At 41.5% G+C, this 21,149-nt stretch overlaps 1 protein-coding gene across 1 annotated transcript in view; it reads left to right on the top strand.

Annotated features, from left to right (window-relative positions):
- Positions 1-19,111, top strand: part of gcn1 (GCN1 activator of EIF2AK4) — a 28,189-nt gene extending 9,078 nt beyond the window's left edge. Inside the window, exons 22-57 of the mRNA XM_054610385.1 lie at positions 85-198; positions 304-502; positions 581-730; positions 1,523-1,707; positions 2,032-2,112; positions 2,296-2,439; positions 2,727-2,851; positions 3,141-3,330; positions 3,450-3,520; positions 3,945-4,110; positions 4,224-4,418; positions 4,586-4,832; positions 5,037-5,158; positions 5,349-5,463; positions 5,641-5,820; positions 6,258-6,478; positions 6,608-6,676; positions 6,768-6,906; positions 6,993-7,189; positions 7,831-7,973; positions 8,073-8,190; positions 8,356-8,571; positions 8,675-8,839; positions 9,720-9,881; positions 9,971-10,063; positions 10,154-10,297; positions 10,382-10,651; positions 10,799-10,912; positions 11,791-12,021; positions 12,110-12,303; positions 14,253-14,367; positions 14,705-14,801; positions 15,126-15,274; positions 15,812-15,922; positions 18,171-18,392; positions 18,494-19,111. Of these exons, the coding sequence (XP_054466360.1) occupies positions 85-198; positions 304-502; positions 581-730; positions 1,523-1,707; positions 2,032-2,112; positions 2,296-2,439; positions 2,727-2,851; positions 3,141-3,330; positions 3,450-3,520; positions 3,945-4,110; positions 4,224-4,418; positions 4,586-4,832; positions 5,037-5,158; positions 5,349-5,463; positions 5,641-5,820; positions 6,258-6,478; positions 6,608-6,676; positions 6,768-6,906; positions 6,993-7,189; positions 7,831-7,973; positions 8,073-8,190; positions 8,356-8,571; positions 8,675-8,839; positions 9,720-9,881; positions 9,971-10,063; positions 10,154-10,297; positions 10,382-10,651; positions 10,799-10,912; positions 11,791-12,021; positions 12,110-12,303; positions 14,253-14,367; positions 14,705-14,801; positions 15,126-15,274; positions 15,812-15,922; positions 18,171-18,392; positions 18,494-18,619 (5,580 nt within the window). The 3' untranslated portion in view covers positions 18,620-19,111. The remainder of the gene's footprint in view (positions 1-84; positions 199-303; positions 503-580; positions 731-1,522; positions 1,708-2,031; positions 2,113-2,295; positions 2,440-2,726; positions 2,852-3,140; positions 3,331-3,449; positions 3,521-3,944; positions 4,111-4,223; positions 4,419-4,585; positions 4,833-5,036; positions 5,159-5,348; positions 5,464-5,640; positions 5,821-6,257; positions 6,479-6,607; positions 6,677-6,767; positions 6,907-6,992; positions 7,190-7,830; positions 7,974-8,072; positions 8,191-8,355; positions 8,572-8,674; positions 8,840-9,719; positions 9,882-9,970; positions 10,064-10,153; positions 10,298-10,381; positions 10,652-10,798; positions 10,913-11,790; positions 12,022-12,109; positions 12,304-14,252; positions 14,368-14,704; positions 14,802-15,125; positions 15,275-15,811; positions 15,923-18,170; positions 18,393-18,493) is intronic.
- The last annotated feature ends 2,038 nt before the right edge of the window (positions 19,112-21,149 follow it).

The raw sequence follows: 21,149 nt of genomic DNA, 5'->3' as shown, positions 1-21,149 counted from the left end.
AAAGTCCACTTACCATCATCTGTATTGTTTTGGTGGTGTTAATGTCTGGAGCACATTTTTAATTGATTTCTCTTTGATTTTTAGGAGCTAAAGAAGAAAAAAGGCATCAAAGATGAATTGCAACTCACCAGCAAACAGAAGGAAATGATGCAAATCCAGCTGGAAAAGGAGGCCACTATTCGCAAGAGACTTCAAGGGGTATGAAACCAAGTCACTTAAATGAATTCTCAAATACTGAGCGCCTGACGCGGGACTTTCTTTATTTCTCTTTGTTTAACCGTGGTATACTTCTCGTTTCACCAGCTGAGTGTGGAGTTGCAGAGCGTGGTGGGTCTGCTGGAAGCCACTCTGAAAGAGAGACCGCCTCAGATCACCAGGGAGCTCCCCCCCGTCCTCCAGGTCCTGATACCCCTGTTACAGTCCCCTCTGGCTGCTCCGTGCATCCAGCAGGTCTTCTTGGACATCGGAGTGTGCCTCATGCCCAAACACTTTAAACATCTAGGTACGTGGCCGGTCTTAGTATTTTTATTGTATTGACAGACACAGCATCTTGACTCATTGTGACTTGTTTCCCTTCTAGCCATGCTTGTTGGACATGTGACTTTACGGCTGCTGAAGCCAGAGTGTGATCTAGACGAGGCCTGGGAACAGGAGGACCTGGACACGGCAGCCCACCGCACCATACTGCTGCTGCACAACCACACTGTCCCACAGAAGGACGCCAAGACTGGTACATACATAGATAGTCAGTGTGTTACGTACAGTAGATGGTGGTCGTCACGCAGACTGTTTGGAGAAACACATAGGAGTATGGGCAAGGAAGAAAAGCAATGTACTGCTGTGGACGGTGGCAGCAGCAAAACGTATCTTCGACAAAAAAAGAAAACAGCCCACCAAAAAAATGATTATACGCTTAAGTGCATGTTATATTTAGTATAGCTACAAAGCTTTACCATTCCGTCGGACAGCCCTTTCTCGCCAGGAACTGAAGCTGTTATCTATGCTCTCTTCAAAGCCACATGACTCCAATGCCAAAAATAGTAATTTTAAGAGATGCTGATTGATACCAGCCAGTTTTCAGCTGATTGGCCAGTCTCTTGTTTACGATTTTCTTTTTTTTTTTGCCGGTCACATGTACACATGTGAGCTGCCGCTGACACATGATAGTTTTTTTATCATGCGGCACACAAACACACACACGTCGTCGAAGTCATAAATCTGCAATTTGTCACAATTGCAAATCCCAAATAAGTTGTGAAGGGACAACTTTAAAAACGTAATCAGACACGTATTATATTGTAATTCTTTCTCATATGTATGACAACATGAGACCGAAGATGTTCTGTATTATCATTCTGTTTCCTGTGTGGAAGATGCAGACGATTTCATATGCCAACCCTTTTTCGTTTAAATGCAACAAAGCAAGTCAGAGTCGTAGCAAACAACCAAGATAAGAAATGTGACGATGCTTGCATACTGAATTCTCTTGTTTCTTTGCGTTGTGGTTGTTTTCTTTCCCCAGACGTCACGGCGCCACTGTCTGCTCCTGCTTTCTCCGTCTGCTTCCCTCTGCTCAACGCTATGCTCAGGGAGTCCTCAGGCAGCACCGAGGAGACGGAGAACAAGATGACCAGAGCTTTACAAATCGTCCTGCAACACTCGCAGCTCCGGGCCGCCACAGACATGGATGACATTGTTATAGATGAGGTAGAGACCGACATCTCCATTGCATTTTCTTTTGAATATGACCTGCACAGGAAGATAATACATGTACAAAATACAATATTCATGTGAAAATATAGCAGTGTAGAAAGCTAGAAATGATGAGTAACTAAAGAGAAATTGTTACCATGCGCCCCCAGAATGTATTAACTCACGGGCATCAACACAGCCGTCTTTTGGGTTTCCACACATTGTTCACAGCTTTTAAGCCGAGCCGTTCATCTGTAAAGTAAAAAATAAGAAGCTTTTTGTGACAGAACCATTTATTTTGTAGATTTATGTACTAAGTGTTACGTTTTCCCATCTCAGAACGGCCCAGAACTGCTTCCACGTGTCAACATGCTGCTGCTGCTGACTAGAATTATTTCTACAGCCACACCGAGGCTCCAGGTAAACATGTGATTTTTTACAGACAGACTTTAAATCCATTTCAAATTCAGACTTTTACTTTTTGAGTTTACCAACTTTTTTGTCATCCGTTTTATTTGTCTTTTTATTATCATATATATGTATACATATTTTTATTTATTTATGTGACTGACTTATTGATTGAACTAAATTGCTGTGTTTCAGGTGTTGGCGGCTCAGTGCCTGACAGCTCTGTGTGCCAGTGCTGGAGGAGGAGACGGCTGCACTGTGGCAGAGCAGCAAGAGATAGACGTCCTGCTCGAAGCCCTCCTCTCCCCCTGCTTCTCTGTCCGGGATGCTGCCCTAAGGGTGAGCTGTAAATCTCTTCACTTGATATTTGTTGAAGCTGGCCTTATCCCTCAGTGAACCGGTGACCTTCAGACAGAAAATGTCCCCACATGTGATGGTTTTCAGCTGATTTCGCCACAGATTTAAGTGCTTAAAAACAAATTTGTGACCCTCAAAATATATATAAGTTTTAGATCAAAGCACTGCTATAAACATATGTAGTTATAACCTTGGTTAAGTAATAATTGATATAACCTGTGTGTATTCATATAAGACATGCTACTAACACACAATCTCTCCGTGCTCAGGGATTGTTGGAGATGGAGTTCGCTCTGCCCACAGACAGCACAGAGACCAGTGGGCTGAGTTTGCTGCGCAGGCTTTGGGTTGCCAGGTTTGATGTTGAGGAGGAGGGCCGAGACTTGGCTGAAAGGTATGTATTAGTTTTTTGCTCCTTTCTTCCTCTAGATTAGCGACCATTCTACATTTGAACTCGTAACACATCACCGAAGTGTATTCTTTGTCTTTTCAGTCAGCATACTCCATATTTTTCTTTTTGTTTTGTTTTTTGTTCTCCAAATCACATTCATTTTCGACAATTCAAAGTATTAACCAGTTCTGCAGTTCTTCAAGTGTCGTTAGAATATGTTTTTTCCAGCAAAATTAGATTGTTGCACTCTTATATAGTTGAACTAATTGCCTGGTTTGGCCTTCCTCCTCAGACTCTGGGAATCTTTGGATCTGGAGTTGGTCCCTGAGATCTGCTCCCTGCTGATCGGCGACGTCACCCACCATGAGGAGGCTGTCCGCTCTGCTGCAGCCGAAGCTCTGTCAAGCGCCGTGTCCCAGTACAGAGACCAGTCTGCCACAGTTTTGGGCCAGCTCACTGAGCTCTACCACAAGAAACTCTATGTGAGAACCTGCACCACAGCCAAACCACATTATTACTCTTATAGCTCTGGCTCCTAATACTTGTGGAATTTGAGCTCAGAAGTCAAAATATAATATTTTTTATTTTTTTGTTTTTAAAGAGACCACCTCCTGTGCTGGATGCCCTGGGCAGAGTCATCTCTGAATCTCCACCTGACCAATGGGAGGCCAGGTAAATCTCAATGTTTGTTTGCAAAGATGAGATACATCAGGGTTTTTAGACTTTTTAATCTTAAATTGGAAATCAGTGCCCAATAGAGTCATGAATGCACAATTCACCATCTTAATATCTACATGAGCATGCTATTTTTCAGTGCATAAATATTTGGAGCCGTTCCTAGAGGAAAATATAATGTGACAAAAATAGTTGTGACAGAAATATGCAGGAAGGTGCTCACTACTACTTGTACTTTTGAGACAGATTATATCCTAACTCCAAACCCACATTGTTTGCTTATTAATGCATTGCTTTGGTGTTTATCTACCAGATATTATCGGAAAAGCTAATCTCATAATAACGGAGTACTAGAAACCATAAACATTAAATATTACTTTTTGTTTACTGAGCCATTTTCTCACACACTCTTCTTTTTCAGGGGAGGCATTGCTCTAGCTCTGAACAAACTCTCCCAGTTCCTGGGTGAATCTCAGGTGACCCCTCTCTTCCTCTTCTTCGTTCCTGATGCCCTGAACGACCGCCACGCTGAGGTGCGCCGATGCATGCTGGACGCTGCCCTCTCTGCGCTCAACACACACGGAAAGGTACTTGCGTTTTTCAGCCAACAACCATACATCACACCTCTCAAACGCACATATACGTTGTACTATGTATTACGTGACCACTATGTAACTTATGTACCTGCCTTTTGTAACAGGACAATGTGAGCTGCCTGCTGCCAGTGTTTGAGGAGTTTCTCAAGGACGCCCCTCAGGACGCCAGCTACGACGCTGTCCGCCAGAGTGTGGTTATTCTCATGGGCTCCTTGGCCAAACATCTGGATAAAAGTGACCCCAAAGTCAAACCCATCGTGGCCAAACTCATCACTGCACTCTCTACACCATCACAGCAGGTAAGCCCCTCATCCTGCTTTCCTACCTACCCTGTATGGTTGAGAGTTCAGCATTCCAGAGTTTGAATCCTTACAGTCTATCATAGCCTTTTTTTTTTACAGATCCCCTTTGCTGACAGTCCATTACTTTTCATCGTATTGTCATTTTCTTTGTCATCCCTCTTCAGGTCCAGGAGTCAGTGGCCAGCTGTTTACCTCCTTTGGTCCCTGCCATCAAGGAGGACGCTGCAGGGATTGTAAGGAACCTGCTGCAGCTGCTGCTGGAGAGCGACAAGTACGCAGAGAGGAAGGGGGCGGCGTACGGACTGGCAGGCCTGGTCAAAGGTCTGGGCATCCTGGCGCTCAAACAGCAGGACATCATGACCACTCTGACCGACGGCATCCAGGACAAGAAGAACTTCAGACGGAGGGAAGGTCAGTGAGGTTTCATCCAACCATTTAACTGTTTGGTTTTGTATGAATTTACACACATTGATGCATATATTATGTGTCATGGATGTCAGACTACATGGTCGTTATCTACCACACGAGTACCAGAATCCAGCATCTACCTGCAAATTTAATGCTACTTCTATTTAAAAAGCATAAAGCACTGACCAACTGTTTCTCTCTGTCCAGGAGCGCTGTTTGCCTTTGAGATGCTGTGTAACATGTTGGGGAAGCTGTTTGAGCCGTATGTGGTCCACGTGCTGCCACACCTCCTGCTCTGCTTTGGAGATGGAAACCAGTATGTCAGAGAGGTGAGCAAACAGATCACATCCCAGAGCCTTCGCTGCTTTAATATCTCAGTTTCTGCTCAAATACATCTCTTACATTACCCGTGTCTTGGCATCACATGTGGTCCATTAAACGTGCACTCATTGAGGAAAGGTTGATCATTTTCTGTGTTAAACTGTGTGGGTTTTTCCCTCCTACCTCCTCTTCTAACAGGCTGCAGATGACTGTGCAAAGGCTGTGATGAGGAACCTGAGCGCCCACGGGGTGAAGCTGGTCCTTCCCTCCTTGCTGGTGGCTCTAGAGGAGGAGTCCTGGAGAACTAAAGCAGGTTAGGAGCCCCTCTTCAGGTTTTTGGAATATTATTAGGCCTTGTCTAGTTGATTACAATTGTGATTATAGTTGTGTATAACAGTTTTTTGTTTTCACATATGAGGACAGTCACAATCATATGAGTTGTTCACTCAAACAGAAGCTTCTTGTGACTCACTCTCCTCTTTCCCTCCAGGCTCGGTGGAGTTGCTCGGCGCCATGGCTTTCTGTGCACCCAAGCAGCTGTCGTCCTGCCTGCCCAGCATTGTGCCCAAGCTGACCGAGGTGCTGACTGACTCCCATGTGAAGGTGCAGAAGGCCGGCCAGCAAGCCCTGCGCCAGATCGGCTCTGTCATCCGCAACCCAGAAATCCTGGGTAAGTGACTCAGAGTAGGGCTGCCTGATTAGGGCAAAAATCATAATCACGATTATTAACCCAATTAATTATTGACTTTAAAACATCACAGATTTAAAAAGAAAATGTTGTACAATTTCAAGTTAAATGCATCAATCTGGTGGACTTTGAGAGAACACATTAAGAGGCTAAATCTGTTAGGAACTTTATGCTCTTAAACAAATTTGTGCTCTACTTAACCTCTTAAAAACACAATAAAAGTAATTTAGTTAGCAGCTCAGAAATCGTGCCAGAAACGTTTTTTTCCAGACAATGCCAGACATGAATACAAATTATAATAAAAATAAAATGAGGTTGGCATCCAACAAACACGTACAGTTACGAGAATTACTTTTTTCTACCACTGATGGTTAGTAAGCTAGTTTCTTAACACCAGAGTCATTGATCCTCTCTCTTAGCTATTACCCCGATCCTGCTGGACGCTCTCACTGAGCCGTCCAGGAGGACCCAGACGTGCCTGCAGACTCTGCTGGACACCAAGTTTGTACATTTCATCGACGCCCCCTCCCTGGCCCTCATCATGCCCATCGTCCAGAGGGCCTTCCAGGATCGCTCCACTGACACTCGCAAGATGGCCGCTCAGATCATTGGCAACATGTACTCCCTCACTGACCAGAAGGTACGCAGCATCTTCTAAATATTACACTGAGCTAAAAAAACTAAATAAAACATTTATTTTTCCTTTTAAACTTGTTTATTCTGAGGAATTGTATTTGTTTTATGGTGTGATATGTGTTGTCGTTTACAGGATCTGTCACCATACCTGCCTAGTGTTATTCCTGGACTGAAAGCCTCCCTGTTGGACCCGGTGCCTGAGGTGTGTTTAGTGAGAAACAGTAACTACAGAAAAAGATGCTCTGTATGTGTTAAGTTGAAGTTATAACTGCTTTTCTCCTTCTCCTCTCCAGGTACGTACAGTCTCAGCCAAAGCCCTGGGTGCCATGGTGAAGGGGATGGGAGAATCCTGCTTTGATGACCTGCTGCCGTGGCTCATGGAGACCCTGGCCTCTGAGCAGAGCTCTGTAGATCGCTCCGGAGCCGCACAAGGTCGGTTCTTCTACACTCTTGTCTCTGTGTTGTTCCCGATTATCTCTTCATGACTCGCTTAATGATTTGTGTGTGGGTGTCTTCAGGTCTGGCTGAGGTGATGGCTGGACTGGGAGTGGAGAAGCTTGACAAGCTGATGCCAGATGTGGTGCAAACAGCCAGCAAGATAGACATCGCTTCTCACGTCAGAGACGGCTACATCATGATGTTCATCTACCTGCCTCTCACCTTTGGAGACAGGTTTACTCCCTACGTTGGGCCCATCATCCCCTGCATTCTCAAGGTATTGCTATGACCACAAAGCCTTTTTTTTTTTTTTTTTTTTTAGCATTTTACTGTGAATCAAAGTTCAGTGCTCTTACTGGGGTCGAAGATTTTCCTGTGATTTAAAAATGACTACACCTGGAAATGTTCTTGTCCTTTTTCTCAGCATCCCCAATGTTATTTTTCATATATTAAATTGTGTGTTTACTTTTTTTTGTAGAAAAATACTACTTCTGATTCGGTATAGCTTATCTGCTTGTATGCTTATCTGATTAAGCCGTTTGACAAAAACATTTTTTTCACTCCAGTTTGTTAATTTATCCTAAAGTCATATATATTTTGCCACACATTTGAGCTGAAAACCGCCATTTTGAAAAATAACTTTAAGTAAATGCTGCATGGGAAAAGTTGCTCCAGTAATATTACAGCAATTTAAGGTCGGATCATATCTATTGTGTTAATAGTTAATGAGGTTTGGAGAAAGCATCCTTGTTTCAGTACATGGTCTTCAGAACGCACACACACACACGTGCTTACACATACTAAAAATATCGGGGCCAGCAGGTATATTTGCCTGAAAACAGGTTTTGGAAAGAAGTACAGGAATCTCAATTCAGCATGTTCAACCTTTGCTCTTACTCTACCTGTGTTGTCCACCAGGCTCTGGCTGATGAGAATGAATACGTGAGGGACACGGCACTGCGAGCCGGCCAGCGAATCATCAGCATGTATGCTGAGACCGCCATTGCTCTGCTGCTTCCTGAGCTGGAGCAGGGCCTGTTCGATGACCTGTGGAGAATCAGGTCGGTTTTTAAAAAAAAACGCTGTAACACATCAGTGATTGAATAAATGTCACTCTCCTATTGACTCGTTGTTCGTTCCATCTCCCCGTCCGTTTTCAGGTTCAGCTCTGTGCAGCTGCTTGGAGATCTGTTGTTCCACATCTCTGGAGTGACAGGAAAGATGACCACCGAGACCGCTTGCGAGGACGACAACTTTGGAACAGCTGCATCCAATAAAGTATGAATACATTTATTTTCTACAAAAAAGACAAATAATTCCTCTACAGATCCATTGAGTTCATAAAAGAAAGTTGGCTTCTTGCTATATCTCTACTTGCCATCATAGCAGTTTTTTTTTAGACATTGATGTGTAAAAATTTGCTGACCTTTTTTTCTCTTCCAGGCTATCATTGGCGCTCTTGGTGCCGAGCGGCGTAATCGTGTCCTCTCTGGACTCTACATGGGCCGCTCAGACACTCAGCTGGTGGTTCGACAGGCTTCCCTCCACGTGTGGAAGATCGTTGTCTCAAACACCCCCAGGACTCTTCGAGAGATCCTCCCAACCCTCTTCACTCTGCTGCTGGGCTTCTTGGCTTCCACCTGCCCTGACAAGAGAACGGTATTACTCCTTTGAACTTTGAAAACACACTGTTTTTATATATTCTCTGGTTTATACCTCCGAAGAGCCTTTTACTGACGCTGTGTGTTGGTGTGGTTTTTAGATCGCTGCTCGAACGCTGGGAGATCTGGTGAGGAAACTGGGGGAGAAGATCCTCCCTGAGATTATTCCCATCCTGGAGGAAGGTCTGCGCTCTGACAAGAGTGACGAGAGGCAGGGAGTCTGCATCGGCCTCAGTGAGATCATGAAGTCCACCAGCAAAGATGCGGTGAGTCACGCAGACGCTGTAACACACAATGATTCAGATAAAGGTTAGAGTGGTCTGCTGCAGGAGAGAAGCCACAAACACTTTTAGAGCCCAGAGCTGTTCCCAGGAGGCAAAGCTGCAATCATAAAAAGCATCTCATTAAGGTTCATTATTGGGGTTTTATAGACTTCTTTTAAAGTAGATTAGTTTAAACCAGGATTTTCACCATTTTATGTCCCCTCTGTTTCAAAAGTGAGAAGAGAAATGCAATTCAGTCTCTTAATGAGTAAAATATCTTAGTGAAAAGGGTAGTTTTTACACTATCAAACACAGTAAATGCAACAAAATGCATATTAGAAAAAGTAATATCTACTGAATATTACACAGCCTCCAAAGTGAAACAAAGCATCTGGGAAGCTTGTTGGTCTTGTCACATGAACACTCCCAAATAACTTTTGTGGCCTTTAGAACATGTCTTGGGTATTTAGAACATGTCTTGGGTATTTAAACATATCGGCTATAGAGCAGTAAATTTAAGTTTAAATGTCTTCAACTTTTGCATATTAATAGATAGATATGAGCAGTCTGAGAATCCTGGTTTTCTGGGTTTTTCTACAGTCACTGTCCAACTATCACAAAATGCCAAAAAATCATCTATTAACACAATTAGCCTCTTTTACCCATTTCTTTCTGTTGGTGTAAAAGTGAATTGCTTTTTTTATTTGGAATCTAAATATATAAAAAAGTAATAGAAAAACATCTTTAGGCTTAAATGTATGCATCTTTTGGACAACTAGGTCAATTTATGTATTTTCTTATTTTTTTAACCTAGCTTGGACCAAGAGTCTGAAAATTTCAGCAGACAAAAAACATCATTAACCTGATCTTGTTTGTACTGTAGGTGCTCGTCTTCTCTGAGTCCCTGGTCCCCACGGTGAGGAAGGCGCTCTGTGACCCTCTGGAGGAAGTCCGAGAGGCTGCAGCCAAAACCTTTGAGCAGCTTCATGCAACCATCGGTCACCAGGCGCTGGATGACATCCTGCCCACTCTGCTCAAACAGCTGGTGAGTGCGGGAGGAGGACACGAACATAATACAGATAGCGTTCAAAAGTTTTCGATCTGGCTTTTAACACACACAACGTCTTTTCCCAGGACGACGAGGAGACAGCTGAGTTTGCTTTGGATGGCCTGAAGCAGGTCATGTCGGTGAAGAGTCGCTCTGTGCTGCCTTACTTGGTTCCAAAGGTAAAGTCTAATAGTCAAAGTTCACTTTAATATGCCTTATTATTGTGTCTGGCTGTATCTGAAGTCGATTGTTCCCTCTTGTCGTACCAGCTGACTGCTCCTCCTGTGAACACCCGTGTGCTGGCCTTCCTGTCCGCTGTGGCCGGAGACGCTCTCACACGCCACCTAGGGGTCATCCTGCCCGCCCTACTCTCCTCCCTCAAAGGAAAGCTGGGAACGGAAGAAGAAGCACAGGTAACACCGACATTCACAAGCTATGATATCTGCTGTCTTTGAGCCTTTTGTTCTTTACTCATAATGTGTTTATCGTTGCTTTAGGAGTTGTGCAACTGTCAAACAGTGATCCTCTCGGTGGAGGATGACGTGGGCCAGCGGATCATCATAGACGACCTGCTGGAGAACACACGTGGCGCCGACCCCGGCCTCAGACAGGCCGCCGTCACCATCCTCAACGCCTACTTTGCCCGTACCCGCCTGGACTACAGTAACCATACTCGCAACCTGCTGTCAGGCCTCATCCGCCTTCTCAATGACTCTAACACAGAAGTCCTGGTTCAGAGCTGGGACACCATTAACTCCATTACCAAGGTGTGTTGATGTTGGTACAATGTTTTGGAATTGATGTAAAGACAATCTGACACCATAGTTCCATTGTTTCTACACACACTATGATGAAAAGACAGTACAGATCAGCACTTTGATTATGTGTTAATCAGTGTTTGTTTTCTTGTATAGAGACTGGATGCAAGCAGCCAGCTGGCTATGATTGATGATCTGCATCGAGACATTAAATCAGCAGCTGCAGACGTTAAGGGTCAGCACCTGCCTGGTTTCTGTCTGCCAAAGAAGGTAAGAAGGCTCCTCCTGGGACTTTATCACAGCATGATGATTTGGTTCTTGTATTTATAGATCTTCTTTTTTATCATGGTCTTTTCACAATATATCATCCAACAGAAGAAAAAGAAAAACTTTACCAAGCTTTTCTATATTTGTCTTTTTTATTGATACTGTTGCATCTATTTAGGACTATAAACACCAATATCACAAATGTCGACTTAAACTGTTCTATAGAGCTACTCCAACCTTCTCAGTCAATACTGAGTATTCTCAGAGGCCAAGGTTTAACCCCGGTTAAAAACACACTACCAACATTGTTTTACAATCGATACGTCGTTTATAGGCGCTAAATTGGAAATTCACAGCACGTCTATTTTTGAGGGATTGCCACCACATGGCCCTTAACATAGCGACAGCTGAGCCGGTGGCTAGCAGCTAATGGTGCCAGCAGCACAAACCGTAAAAACAGCTGCAACAGTGGTGACAGAGCTAACCGTGTTTACAAAACGTAGAAATTACTCCACCATATGTTTACATAGCTAATAGTGGTTTGCTGCTAGATTTATGTTCTGTATCTCAAATTTAGCACCTTTAAAGCATTAATGCTAAAAGTGTACTTGGTCCAGTGGCAATTGTGCAAGGATTTGCTGCTGCTCTCAGGTTTCTGATATCATTGTAAATGTGATATCTTTGGGTTCTTGACTGTTGATTGGAGAAAAGAAGCAATTTGAAAATGTCCTCTTGGACTTAATTATAATCGGCCTTTTTAACAATGTTCTGACATGATAGAGACTTAGACTTATTACAGTTAATCACAAAACATAAAATGAGAGATTAACCAGTAATATAAAATAGTAGTTCATTACATGTTATTGTCTTTGTTTCCACAGGGTGTGACCTGCATCCTGCCTGTCCTGAGAGAAGGTGTCCTCACTGGTAGCCCTGAGCAGAAAGAAGAGGCAGCGAAAGCCTTAGGAGGGGTCATCAAGCTGACCTCCCCCGAGGCACTGCGCCCCTCAGTCATCAACATCACTGGCCCGCTCATTCGTATCCTAGGAGACCGCTTTGCCTGGACGGTGAAGACCGCTCTGCTGGAGACTCTCACCCTGCTGTTGGCAAAGGTCTGTACCTGCATGTACAATCGTTTTCAGTCAGGTGGATAAGTCACAGTGTTTGACTCTTAACTTCTGGACTGTGTTCCTCCTCCAGGTGGGCATTGCCCTGAAGCCCTTCCTGCCTCAGCTGCAGACTACCTTCCTGAAGGCCCTGCAGGACTCGAGCCGTGGGGTGAGGCTGAGGGCCGCTGAGGCTCTGGGCCAACTGGTTTCCATCCACACCAAGGTGGACCCACTCTTCACCGAGCAGCTCGCTGCCATCCGCAACGCTGAGGACGCAGGAGTCAGGTTAGACTTTAATCAGTTTGCGTAGTGTGAACTGGTCATAAGCCATTGATGTAACCGTAGACCAGCAACTCCTGTGTTATGTGATGTAAAATTACTGTTTTTGTAAATGGAGTTTTGTGGTTTTGAAGAGGGCAATATAACCGCTTTAGTTTTCCGTTGGAAAGGAGATGTCTGACAGCCAGTTAAAGGGGTGAAAATATAAAAACTCAAGGCGTTCTATCGCTCTCTCCAAAGCCACCAGACTCCATTGACAAACAGGAGTTTACATGCAACCCAACCGCAAAAAATCTGAACTAATCCTTTCAACTGGTGCTAACGGTCACAGTGTTCATAACCTTTTTGATTAGCTTACTTTGGTTACCTAGGTCACTGCTTTCTGCTAACGGCTGAGTGGGCATTTCCATTTGAAAAACTCTGGAAAGGAATTCAGATGGACTCACCCTTTAAATCAATTTAAATCAGGTCTTAATTTGCGGTTTGGGATGCTTGTTGTTTTGTTGACCCCCATGAGGTCCAACGATACATTTAATGGGGGTCACAAGATGATTAAAAGAATAATACATAAAAAATATATTAAGGTGATACATACTATGTATTTAGGCTTTTCACTTTTTTTTTTATTATAAGATTTGAAATTTAATAAAAACAGTCTCATCTAAGCAACTTAGCCAGGTTTATCTTCACAATTAAAGAGAGAAAAAATACAAAAACAAATCACAAGACTAAACCTTACTAGTAAAATAAAATACATATACACAGTGATGGAGGCGCAGATTAACACTGTCAGTCCACTACTGTCCAATACCCTCGAAGTACTCTAGTACAGGTCTCCCAATTCTGACAAATATTTGAGATTTCTTCTTATTAGAGAACCTCAACCTTTCAAGGTGCAACACTTCATCAACTTTCTTATCCACATGTCATATGTCGTTGGGCTGTCTGACTTTCACATAAGTTGAATAAGTTTTCTTGCTACAAAAATACCAAATGAAACCATTCTAATTGTAATGGAGTTTGGACACACTAATGGCACCTTAGACAGAAACTACTGGACTAGATTCCCAATCATTCCTTTAGAGAAACCTGACAATACACTCTTCCAATAAGTAAACAATTTCTGACACGTCCAAACAGAATGTGTCTTTGTCCTGTCTGCCTCTTTACACCTGTTACACACATGAGTTTCATGAAGTGAACACTCTTTTGTTAAATTCCTCACAACTCACACATCCGTAACATGTGATGAGGGGTTGCAACCAGACTTTTCTGGTCACGAGCCAGAAAACAGTGATGTCACTGTGTCACATAACTGGAAAAATAAAAGAGGAGCTGCTAATATGAGGAGCATAAAGATCAGCGAAACTGTGGGTGATGTGTTGGTTATGGTCACAAGCAAAGACAAGGAAGCCCCTCAGAGAGAAGCACACCACAAAAAACACATTAATAACTTGACATACATCCCTAAATGTTTTATTAGGTGCCAATATTATTGGCCGATAAAAAATACCAAATATATCTTTGTGGTTATTTAAGAATAGTGTTACCATTACATAGCTTGTCCACCAGAGAGCACTGTTTTTCAATTGTGAATTGTCACGCTCAGTTTATATCTTTGTCACATAACCGAATTTAAGGGTTCAAAAATGTTTGTATGAGTTATTTGTTTAGGTTAAAAATGTACATATGCGAGAGTTTATAACAAACAACTACATATTAATAACATTTTGGCTGAAATATATCTATATAATATATCTTGTAATATCTAGATTTGCATTTGATTCAGCCAGGCTTTATTTTCAATGTGAGAAAAGCGATTATAAACTTAAAGGAAGTCAATAAAATCCAAAGGACTTTAAGGGGGTTCAGCGGTACAGATCCTGTTGATTTTAATTGTTATTTTGTAAAAGCTCGTTCTCATGCTTGCGTTGTGCTCTTTACCTCTCTCACAGGGAGACTATGCTTCAAGCCTTGAGGTTCGTCATCCAGGGGGCCGGGTCAAAGGTGGACCCAGCCATCCGCAAAAACATCACCACCACATTACTGGGCATGCTGGGACACGATGAGGTATGACAGGAGGAGCAGATACAGAGATTGTTTTCATTTTTAATCAGTGGCAACATGCCTGTATTCAGGGGCATGTAAAAGCTGCTGAGTACATTACATACAGTAATTACATATGAATAAAATATATAAACGTATGAGCACTTAGAAATTATTTGACAGAGAGTTGTTCTGTGGTGTAGTTTCCTCTGTGATCACAGTAGAAAACGGAAGTCAGGCAGAGCGGATGTGGTTTTCTAAAAAGGTGGTTTTGAGCCTCCGAGTCAGTACGAGAGTAAATGACACTCAACCTGTCTGGCTTTTTTTGTGTGCGTGCGTGTGTGTGTGCGTGTGCACGTAGGATGCAACACGTATGGCGTCAGCTGGCTGTGTTGGAGAGCTGTGTGCCTTCCTGTCAGATGAGGAGCTGAAGAGTGTTTTACTTCAGCATGTTTTGGGTAAGTATTTCTATGCAAAGTTACCTACTAAACATCACATATCACATTATGTGTATCATTTTGGGCTTTCTATTTTTTTTTTGCCCCTAATTGCTGTTTATTAACACAACTGACTTGGTGTACAGACTGTAATAATAATAGTGATTAAGTAAATGTGTGTTTTAGCAAAAATAGTGTTTTTCATCAGCTTTTATGAATGTGTTAATTGTAAGATTTTTGTATTTGTTTCATAAACGTTTGTCTTTGCCTGTGTGTTTCTGCTGATCCCTGTGCATCAGCAGAACAGTGAGAGCATGAGCTAATAGATGTTGTTCCTCTCTTCAGCGGATTCGTCTGGTGTTGATTGGATGGTGCGTCATGGTCGGAGCTTGGCCATGGCCATCGCGGTCAAGTGTGCTCCTGAGAGGCTGTGTGAGAAGGAATACTGTGACACTGTGACAGAGACAGTTTTGACTAACGCCACCGCTGACAGGGTGAGAAGAAAGTTTGTGACACTCTTGTTTGTCCTTTAACAAAATATATTTCTCATGTCTCTCATGAGCTGATGGCTGTAATTAATAGTCTGTATAAGTCACCTTTAAATAAATGGTTTGATATTCTGGGAACTAGCTTATTTGCAGGTTGGGTTTTTTTATTTGGAGTGACGTGTTGTAAAATATCTATTAAAAAGTCTTACTGTTACTTTAAAGTTGCCAGGCAACCAGCATTGACTCCATGAAGTCACTTTCAGGCCAAGGACTATCACACTGACATTCAGAAAACCAATGCTTCAGATTGTAGATCATTCCACTATTCAATGTAAGATTCAACTGATATTTCCATAAAAATATGATTAACAAGTAATTGCCCACTGTTTTCTTTCTAAAATACAACTTCAAATGTATAAAGTGTACAGTATATAACATCATTAGGATAGGTAACCGTTCTCTGTCCTCTACTATTGCATTGTACATCCGTTCCTGTTGGCCTCATGTGCGTCAGTTTATACTGTGATTCTGCTCTTTTTCCAGATTCCCATTGCCACCAGTGGGATCAGAGCGATGGGATACCTGATGAGGCATCATCTCAGAACAGAGGGAGGCAGTAACGTTTCCCAGCGCATCATCACACAGTTTGTCAAGGTAAAGCAGGAACTGTTTCATTCAACTGATATTTATAGGCTATCAACTTCCCTTTTCTGTATTTTTAGTAAGGAAGTTAATTTTTAACAGTTCTTCACTCTTGATACTGGCTTTGTGTCAAATAATAGTGTTGAAAACATATTTGAATTGTACTAACTTGGGGTTATATTCATTATTTTTCTATAAACGTTTATTCCTTTTTATAGGTGAGCTTGTGCTTTCCCTGCACACGTTCTCTTGGTGTGAAAACAATAAATGACAGCTGCACTATCAATACATTTTAAAATTGAAAATGGCTGAAGTGACTATGAAATGTGAAATGTGTCGCTATTAGTGACAAACCAACAGATCATTTTTACCTGACTCCTCAGATCCCATCAGCACTTCAGCGTATTGTTTTGGTATTATGGCCCCAAATCTTACTGTTCTTGTCTAGTTTCATTTTTTTTGTGTGTCACTTTAATCAGCAGACCGCTGTTTTTAGTGGGGAAAAAAGTTCAGACAAAGTCAGCAACTAGCTGGTGAATATATGGGTGAATTTAACAGCTAAAGAGCCAGATCTTTCCCTCAGAAGCTGATGGAGACTAAAACTAAGTCAAGTCAACTTTATTTAAATAGCCCAATGTCACAAGTTTGCCTCAAAGGGCTTTACAGTCGGTACAGTATACAACACCCTCAATCTTTAGGCCCTCGTGCGGATAAGAAATCAATGGAAGAAGCCTCAGGAGGAGCAACAGAGGCGGGACCTTTCTCCCAGAACGGACAGACATGCACTAGATGTCATGTGTTCAGAGCAAAATGGAGAGTGAATATTGTTCTTAATCAGGTTGCCTTAAAAACAAAAACTAAATAGGGTGATAACCAAGCCTCCAGGAAGAGCGCATTGGCTTTGAAACCAATTTTACGTAGTGGCCAAACAGTGGAATTACAACTTCCTGGTCCAACACGTGATGCCATTGGGCCCAAAAATTTTGTAAATTTTGTAAAGTTTGTAAATTACTGGATACTTTTTGGGTAGTTAAATTAACCTCCAAGTACAACACTTAAACAATTCTTAATCTTAAACACTTATCATTTGTATTTCAAAATTATTTTCCTTCCTTGGTTCATGTGAATGGGCTTCTGGGAAGCGGCGTTACGGGAAACGCTAATGCGCTTGGTCTGTACGCCCAGAGATGCAGAAGATTTCGGTAAATTTACACTTGGTAGCGGAAATTTCTTTTGGCTTAACGCACCACTGAGCAACTTTCATAGGAATGAACGGGGCTCCGCCTCCAACGCTGTATCCAGTTCTTTTCACACATCCATAACGATAACAATGTTAATGTGTTAGCAGCTTGTTCTGATGCCCCTGGTGGCCACCAAAAATCAAATAATGCTGCTTTAAAGAAAAGTTTGTTTCATTTAAAACAAAAGCCAGCAGTGTGCTGGGGTGTCCACTGGATACGGTGGAGGTGGTGGGAGACAGGAGGATGATGGCCAAGCTGTCATCCCTGATGAACAACACCTCCCACCCCATGCAGGACACCCTGGCAGCTCTGTGCAGCTCCTTCACCACCAGCTGCTTCACCCTTGGCGTGTGAAGGAGAGGTACCGCAGGTCCTTCCTTCCTGCTGCTGTCAGACTACACAACCAACTGTAGACCACATGACACTAAAAACCTGTGCAATTATAGTTATAATAGTTATCCTGTCTGTACATATAATATTTCAATTATTGTGGATTTTACTGTTTTTTTTTATTGCTTATTTATAATAGTTGTTTTTTTATTGCATTTTATTTTATCTTGTTTTTCTTTTACTATGTCTCTTGTGTGCACTTTACCATATGCTGCTGTAATCCTGCAAATTTCCCCGCTGCGGGACTAATAAAGGATTATCTTATCTTATCTTAAGGCCCCATGGTATTAAGGACAAACATGTGTTCATTTGTTGCTTGATGTTACTCTATTACCAGGTTGTATTGGTACTATATTAGTAGCATGAAGTAGTGTTAGCTCATAGGCTGAAAAGTGCAATAGCAGCTTGAGGAGTATAGAGTATGGTCATTGATGGTTGTCTGCTGCCAAAGCAATTCCCATTCAAGCTGAATCCATTTTGTTCAGTTCTACTACTAAATCCCATACTGATAGATATCCGATACCAAGTAGCTGTGAATAAATACACATCGCGCAAAACCGAGTGTGTATAGAAAGATAAATACTGTGACGAGTACCTGCTTCAACGGTCTTTTCTCTGTTACCTCGCAGTGTCTTCAGAATCAGTCCAGTGACATCAGACTGGTGTCAGAGCGGGTGCTGTGGTGGGTGTTCAAAGAACCGGCAACACCCTCCTTGGAGGCCAATCTCATCAAGCCCCTGCTGAAGAGTCTGCTGGACAACACCAAGGACAAGAACACCAGCGTGAGAGCTCAGAGCGAACACACCATCATCAACCTGTTACGACTCCGACAGGGAGAGGAAACCATGCAGGTCAGACTACAGACCGTCTCGTATCATTTACAGATGTAGATCATTTAGAAAGGAAAATGGTTTTATTCTAATTTCTACTTTTTGCTCTTTCTACATTTCAGAGTATTACTGCCATTCTGGACTCTGCGAGCAACGACCTGCTGTCAGAGTGTCACCGTCGGTCCTTGAAGAAAATCGCCAGCATGCCAGACTCCAACGAAGAGATAGACGACACCATCCTAACGTGATGGAGCAGGAGTGAGCTGCGAAACGATCTCCGCTCTGCAGATCCCCACTGTACAACCCCACACACACTCGCCAAACATGCCCATGTTGCCTTTCATGGACCGAGGCTGAGATGGGTTGTGTTTTCCCCAAAAATATCTTTTTTTTTTCTTTTCTCTTTCGTCTTTGTTTTAGCGGCCTTTACGCCCAATTTATAACTTTATTTTATCTCCCAATGTGCAGGTTATCCTCCTGTACTGAACTACATTAGAAAGACACAAAGCCAGTTCTGTTTTGATGTTTCAACGTTTTGCTACTTATTTTACCAAAATGATTTCAAGCATTTAAGATGCTGCTATGATGAAATAACAGACCTGTCTTTAACATTTATTTGGACTTTGTGTGTGAGAGTTGTTTGAGGGGGAAAGCAACCTCTTATAAGAATAAAAATCATTCTTATGTCGGTGAAACGGTTGTAAAAAAGGCAATTCAAAATAAAAAAGGTCTTGATTTCATTGTGTTGTGTGAGATATTGTGAAAACAGTTATATTCAGGATTGGGGTCAGGGGTCACCGACCTTCAACACACCTTACAATCAAAACGCATATTTTCTCTGTGCCCTACCTACTGACTTTTTAGATTATATAAAGTGTCAGTACATGTGAGGATTATGCAGACCAATCACATATATACAGGGGGATTTTTAGTCATTTTAACCTTCCAGAGGTCACCTCAGCTATCAGACTCTATATTGTTTGGGGCTCTTAAAGCACCATCACTAAAAAATAGACCCTGATGGATATCTGAAGCAAAAGGCTTCTAATATATTTTATATTTCTTGGATATATTAACCATTTTCTATGAGGTGACAGTAATCTGATGAGTTTTAAAAGAGGGATGGGGATGGATTTAACATATTGTGTGGTTGACAGTGTGGGCTGCAGGCTGTAGTCCCCACAGGCTGGACAGGGGAGTCACTTCCATAACTTCAAGCTGAAACCTGACAACTTGTCTGTTGAAGACAGTACTGATCCTTCTCTTTCCTTTTTCATCCCTTTGTCCTCTTCTGTCATCTGATGTGACTGTTATTTCTTCCTAAAACCTATTTATTTTTGTGCACGATAATTATAGGAACCCAGATAGATGTACAGTATTTTTTTACATTGTAGATTAATATTGAAGACATCCAAACTATGAAGGAACACATATGGAATTATGTGGTAAACAAACAAATGCTCAACAAACCAGAATATGTTTTATATTTTAGATTCTTCAAAGTAGTTGAATGAGAAGGTGTGTCCAAACTTTTGACTGGTACTGTATTTCTTGGATATATTAACCATTGTCTATGAGGTGACAGTAATCTGATGAGTTTTAAAAGAGGGATGGGGATGGATTTAACATATTACATTACATTTTACATTACATTACAGTCATTTAGCAGACACTTTTATCCAAAGCGACTTAAGTGTATTCAGCATAGGTATTCAAGAGAACTACTAGTCACCAGAAGTCATAAGTGCATCTCCTTTCTTAAACAAGCATCTAAGAGCATAAACCAGAGCAAAAGTACAGTGCAGAAACAAACTAATACGAATACAATAAGTGCAACAAACTAATACGAATACAATAAGTGCAACAAACTAATACGAATACAATAAGTGCAACAAACTAATACGAATACAATAAGTGCAACAACAAACTAATACGAATACAATAAGTGCAACAAACTAATACGAATACAATAAGTGCAACAAACTAATACGAATACAATAAGTGCAACAAACTAATACGAATACAATAAGTGCAACAAACTAATACGAATACAATAAGTGCAACAAACTAATACGAATACAATAAGTGCAACAAACTAATATACAATAATACAATAAGTGCAACAAACTAATACGAATACAATGAGTGCAACAAACTAATACGAATACAATAAGTGCAACAAACTAATACGAATACAATAAGTGCAACAAACTAATACGAATACAATGAGTGCAACAAACTAATACGAATACAATAAGTGCAACAAACTAATACGAATACAATAAGTGCAACAAACTAATATGAATACAATGAGTGCAACAAACTAATACGAATACAATAAGTGCAACAAACTAATACGAATACAATAAGTGCAACAAACTAATATGAATACAATAAGTGCACTAATACAATGAAACTAATACGAATACAATAAGTGCAACAAACTAATACGAATACAATAAGTGCAACAAACTAATACGAATACAATAAGTGCAACAAATAAAGTGCAATAAATAATATGAATACAATAAGTGCAACAAACTAATATGAATACAATAAGTGCAACAAACTAATATGAATACAATAAGTGCAACAAACTAATACGAATACAATAAGTGCAACAAACTAATATGAATACAATAAGTGTAAGAGGAAGTCTCAGGGTAGTACTTCTTGAAGAACATATTATGTGGTTGACAGTGTATATGTTGTGTGATCTTTTATTTTATTTTAAAACATTTTTTTAAAAAAAAAAGATAATTTTAATACACATTCAAA

The sequence above is a fragment of the Anoplopoma fimbria genome, chromosome 13, assembly GCF_027596085.1.
Source record: "Anoplopoma fimbria isolate UVic2021 breed Golden Eagle Sablefish chromosome 13, Afim_UVic_2022, whole genome shotgun sequence".
Classification (NCBI taxonomy): Eukaryota; Metazoa; Chordata; class Actinopteri; order Perciformes; family Anoplopomatidae; genus Anoplopoma; species Anoplopoma fimbria.
The sequence above is the reverse complement of the archived record's forward strand: the minus strand, read 5'-3'. Positions and strand labels throughout refer to the sequence as shown.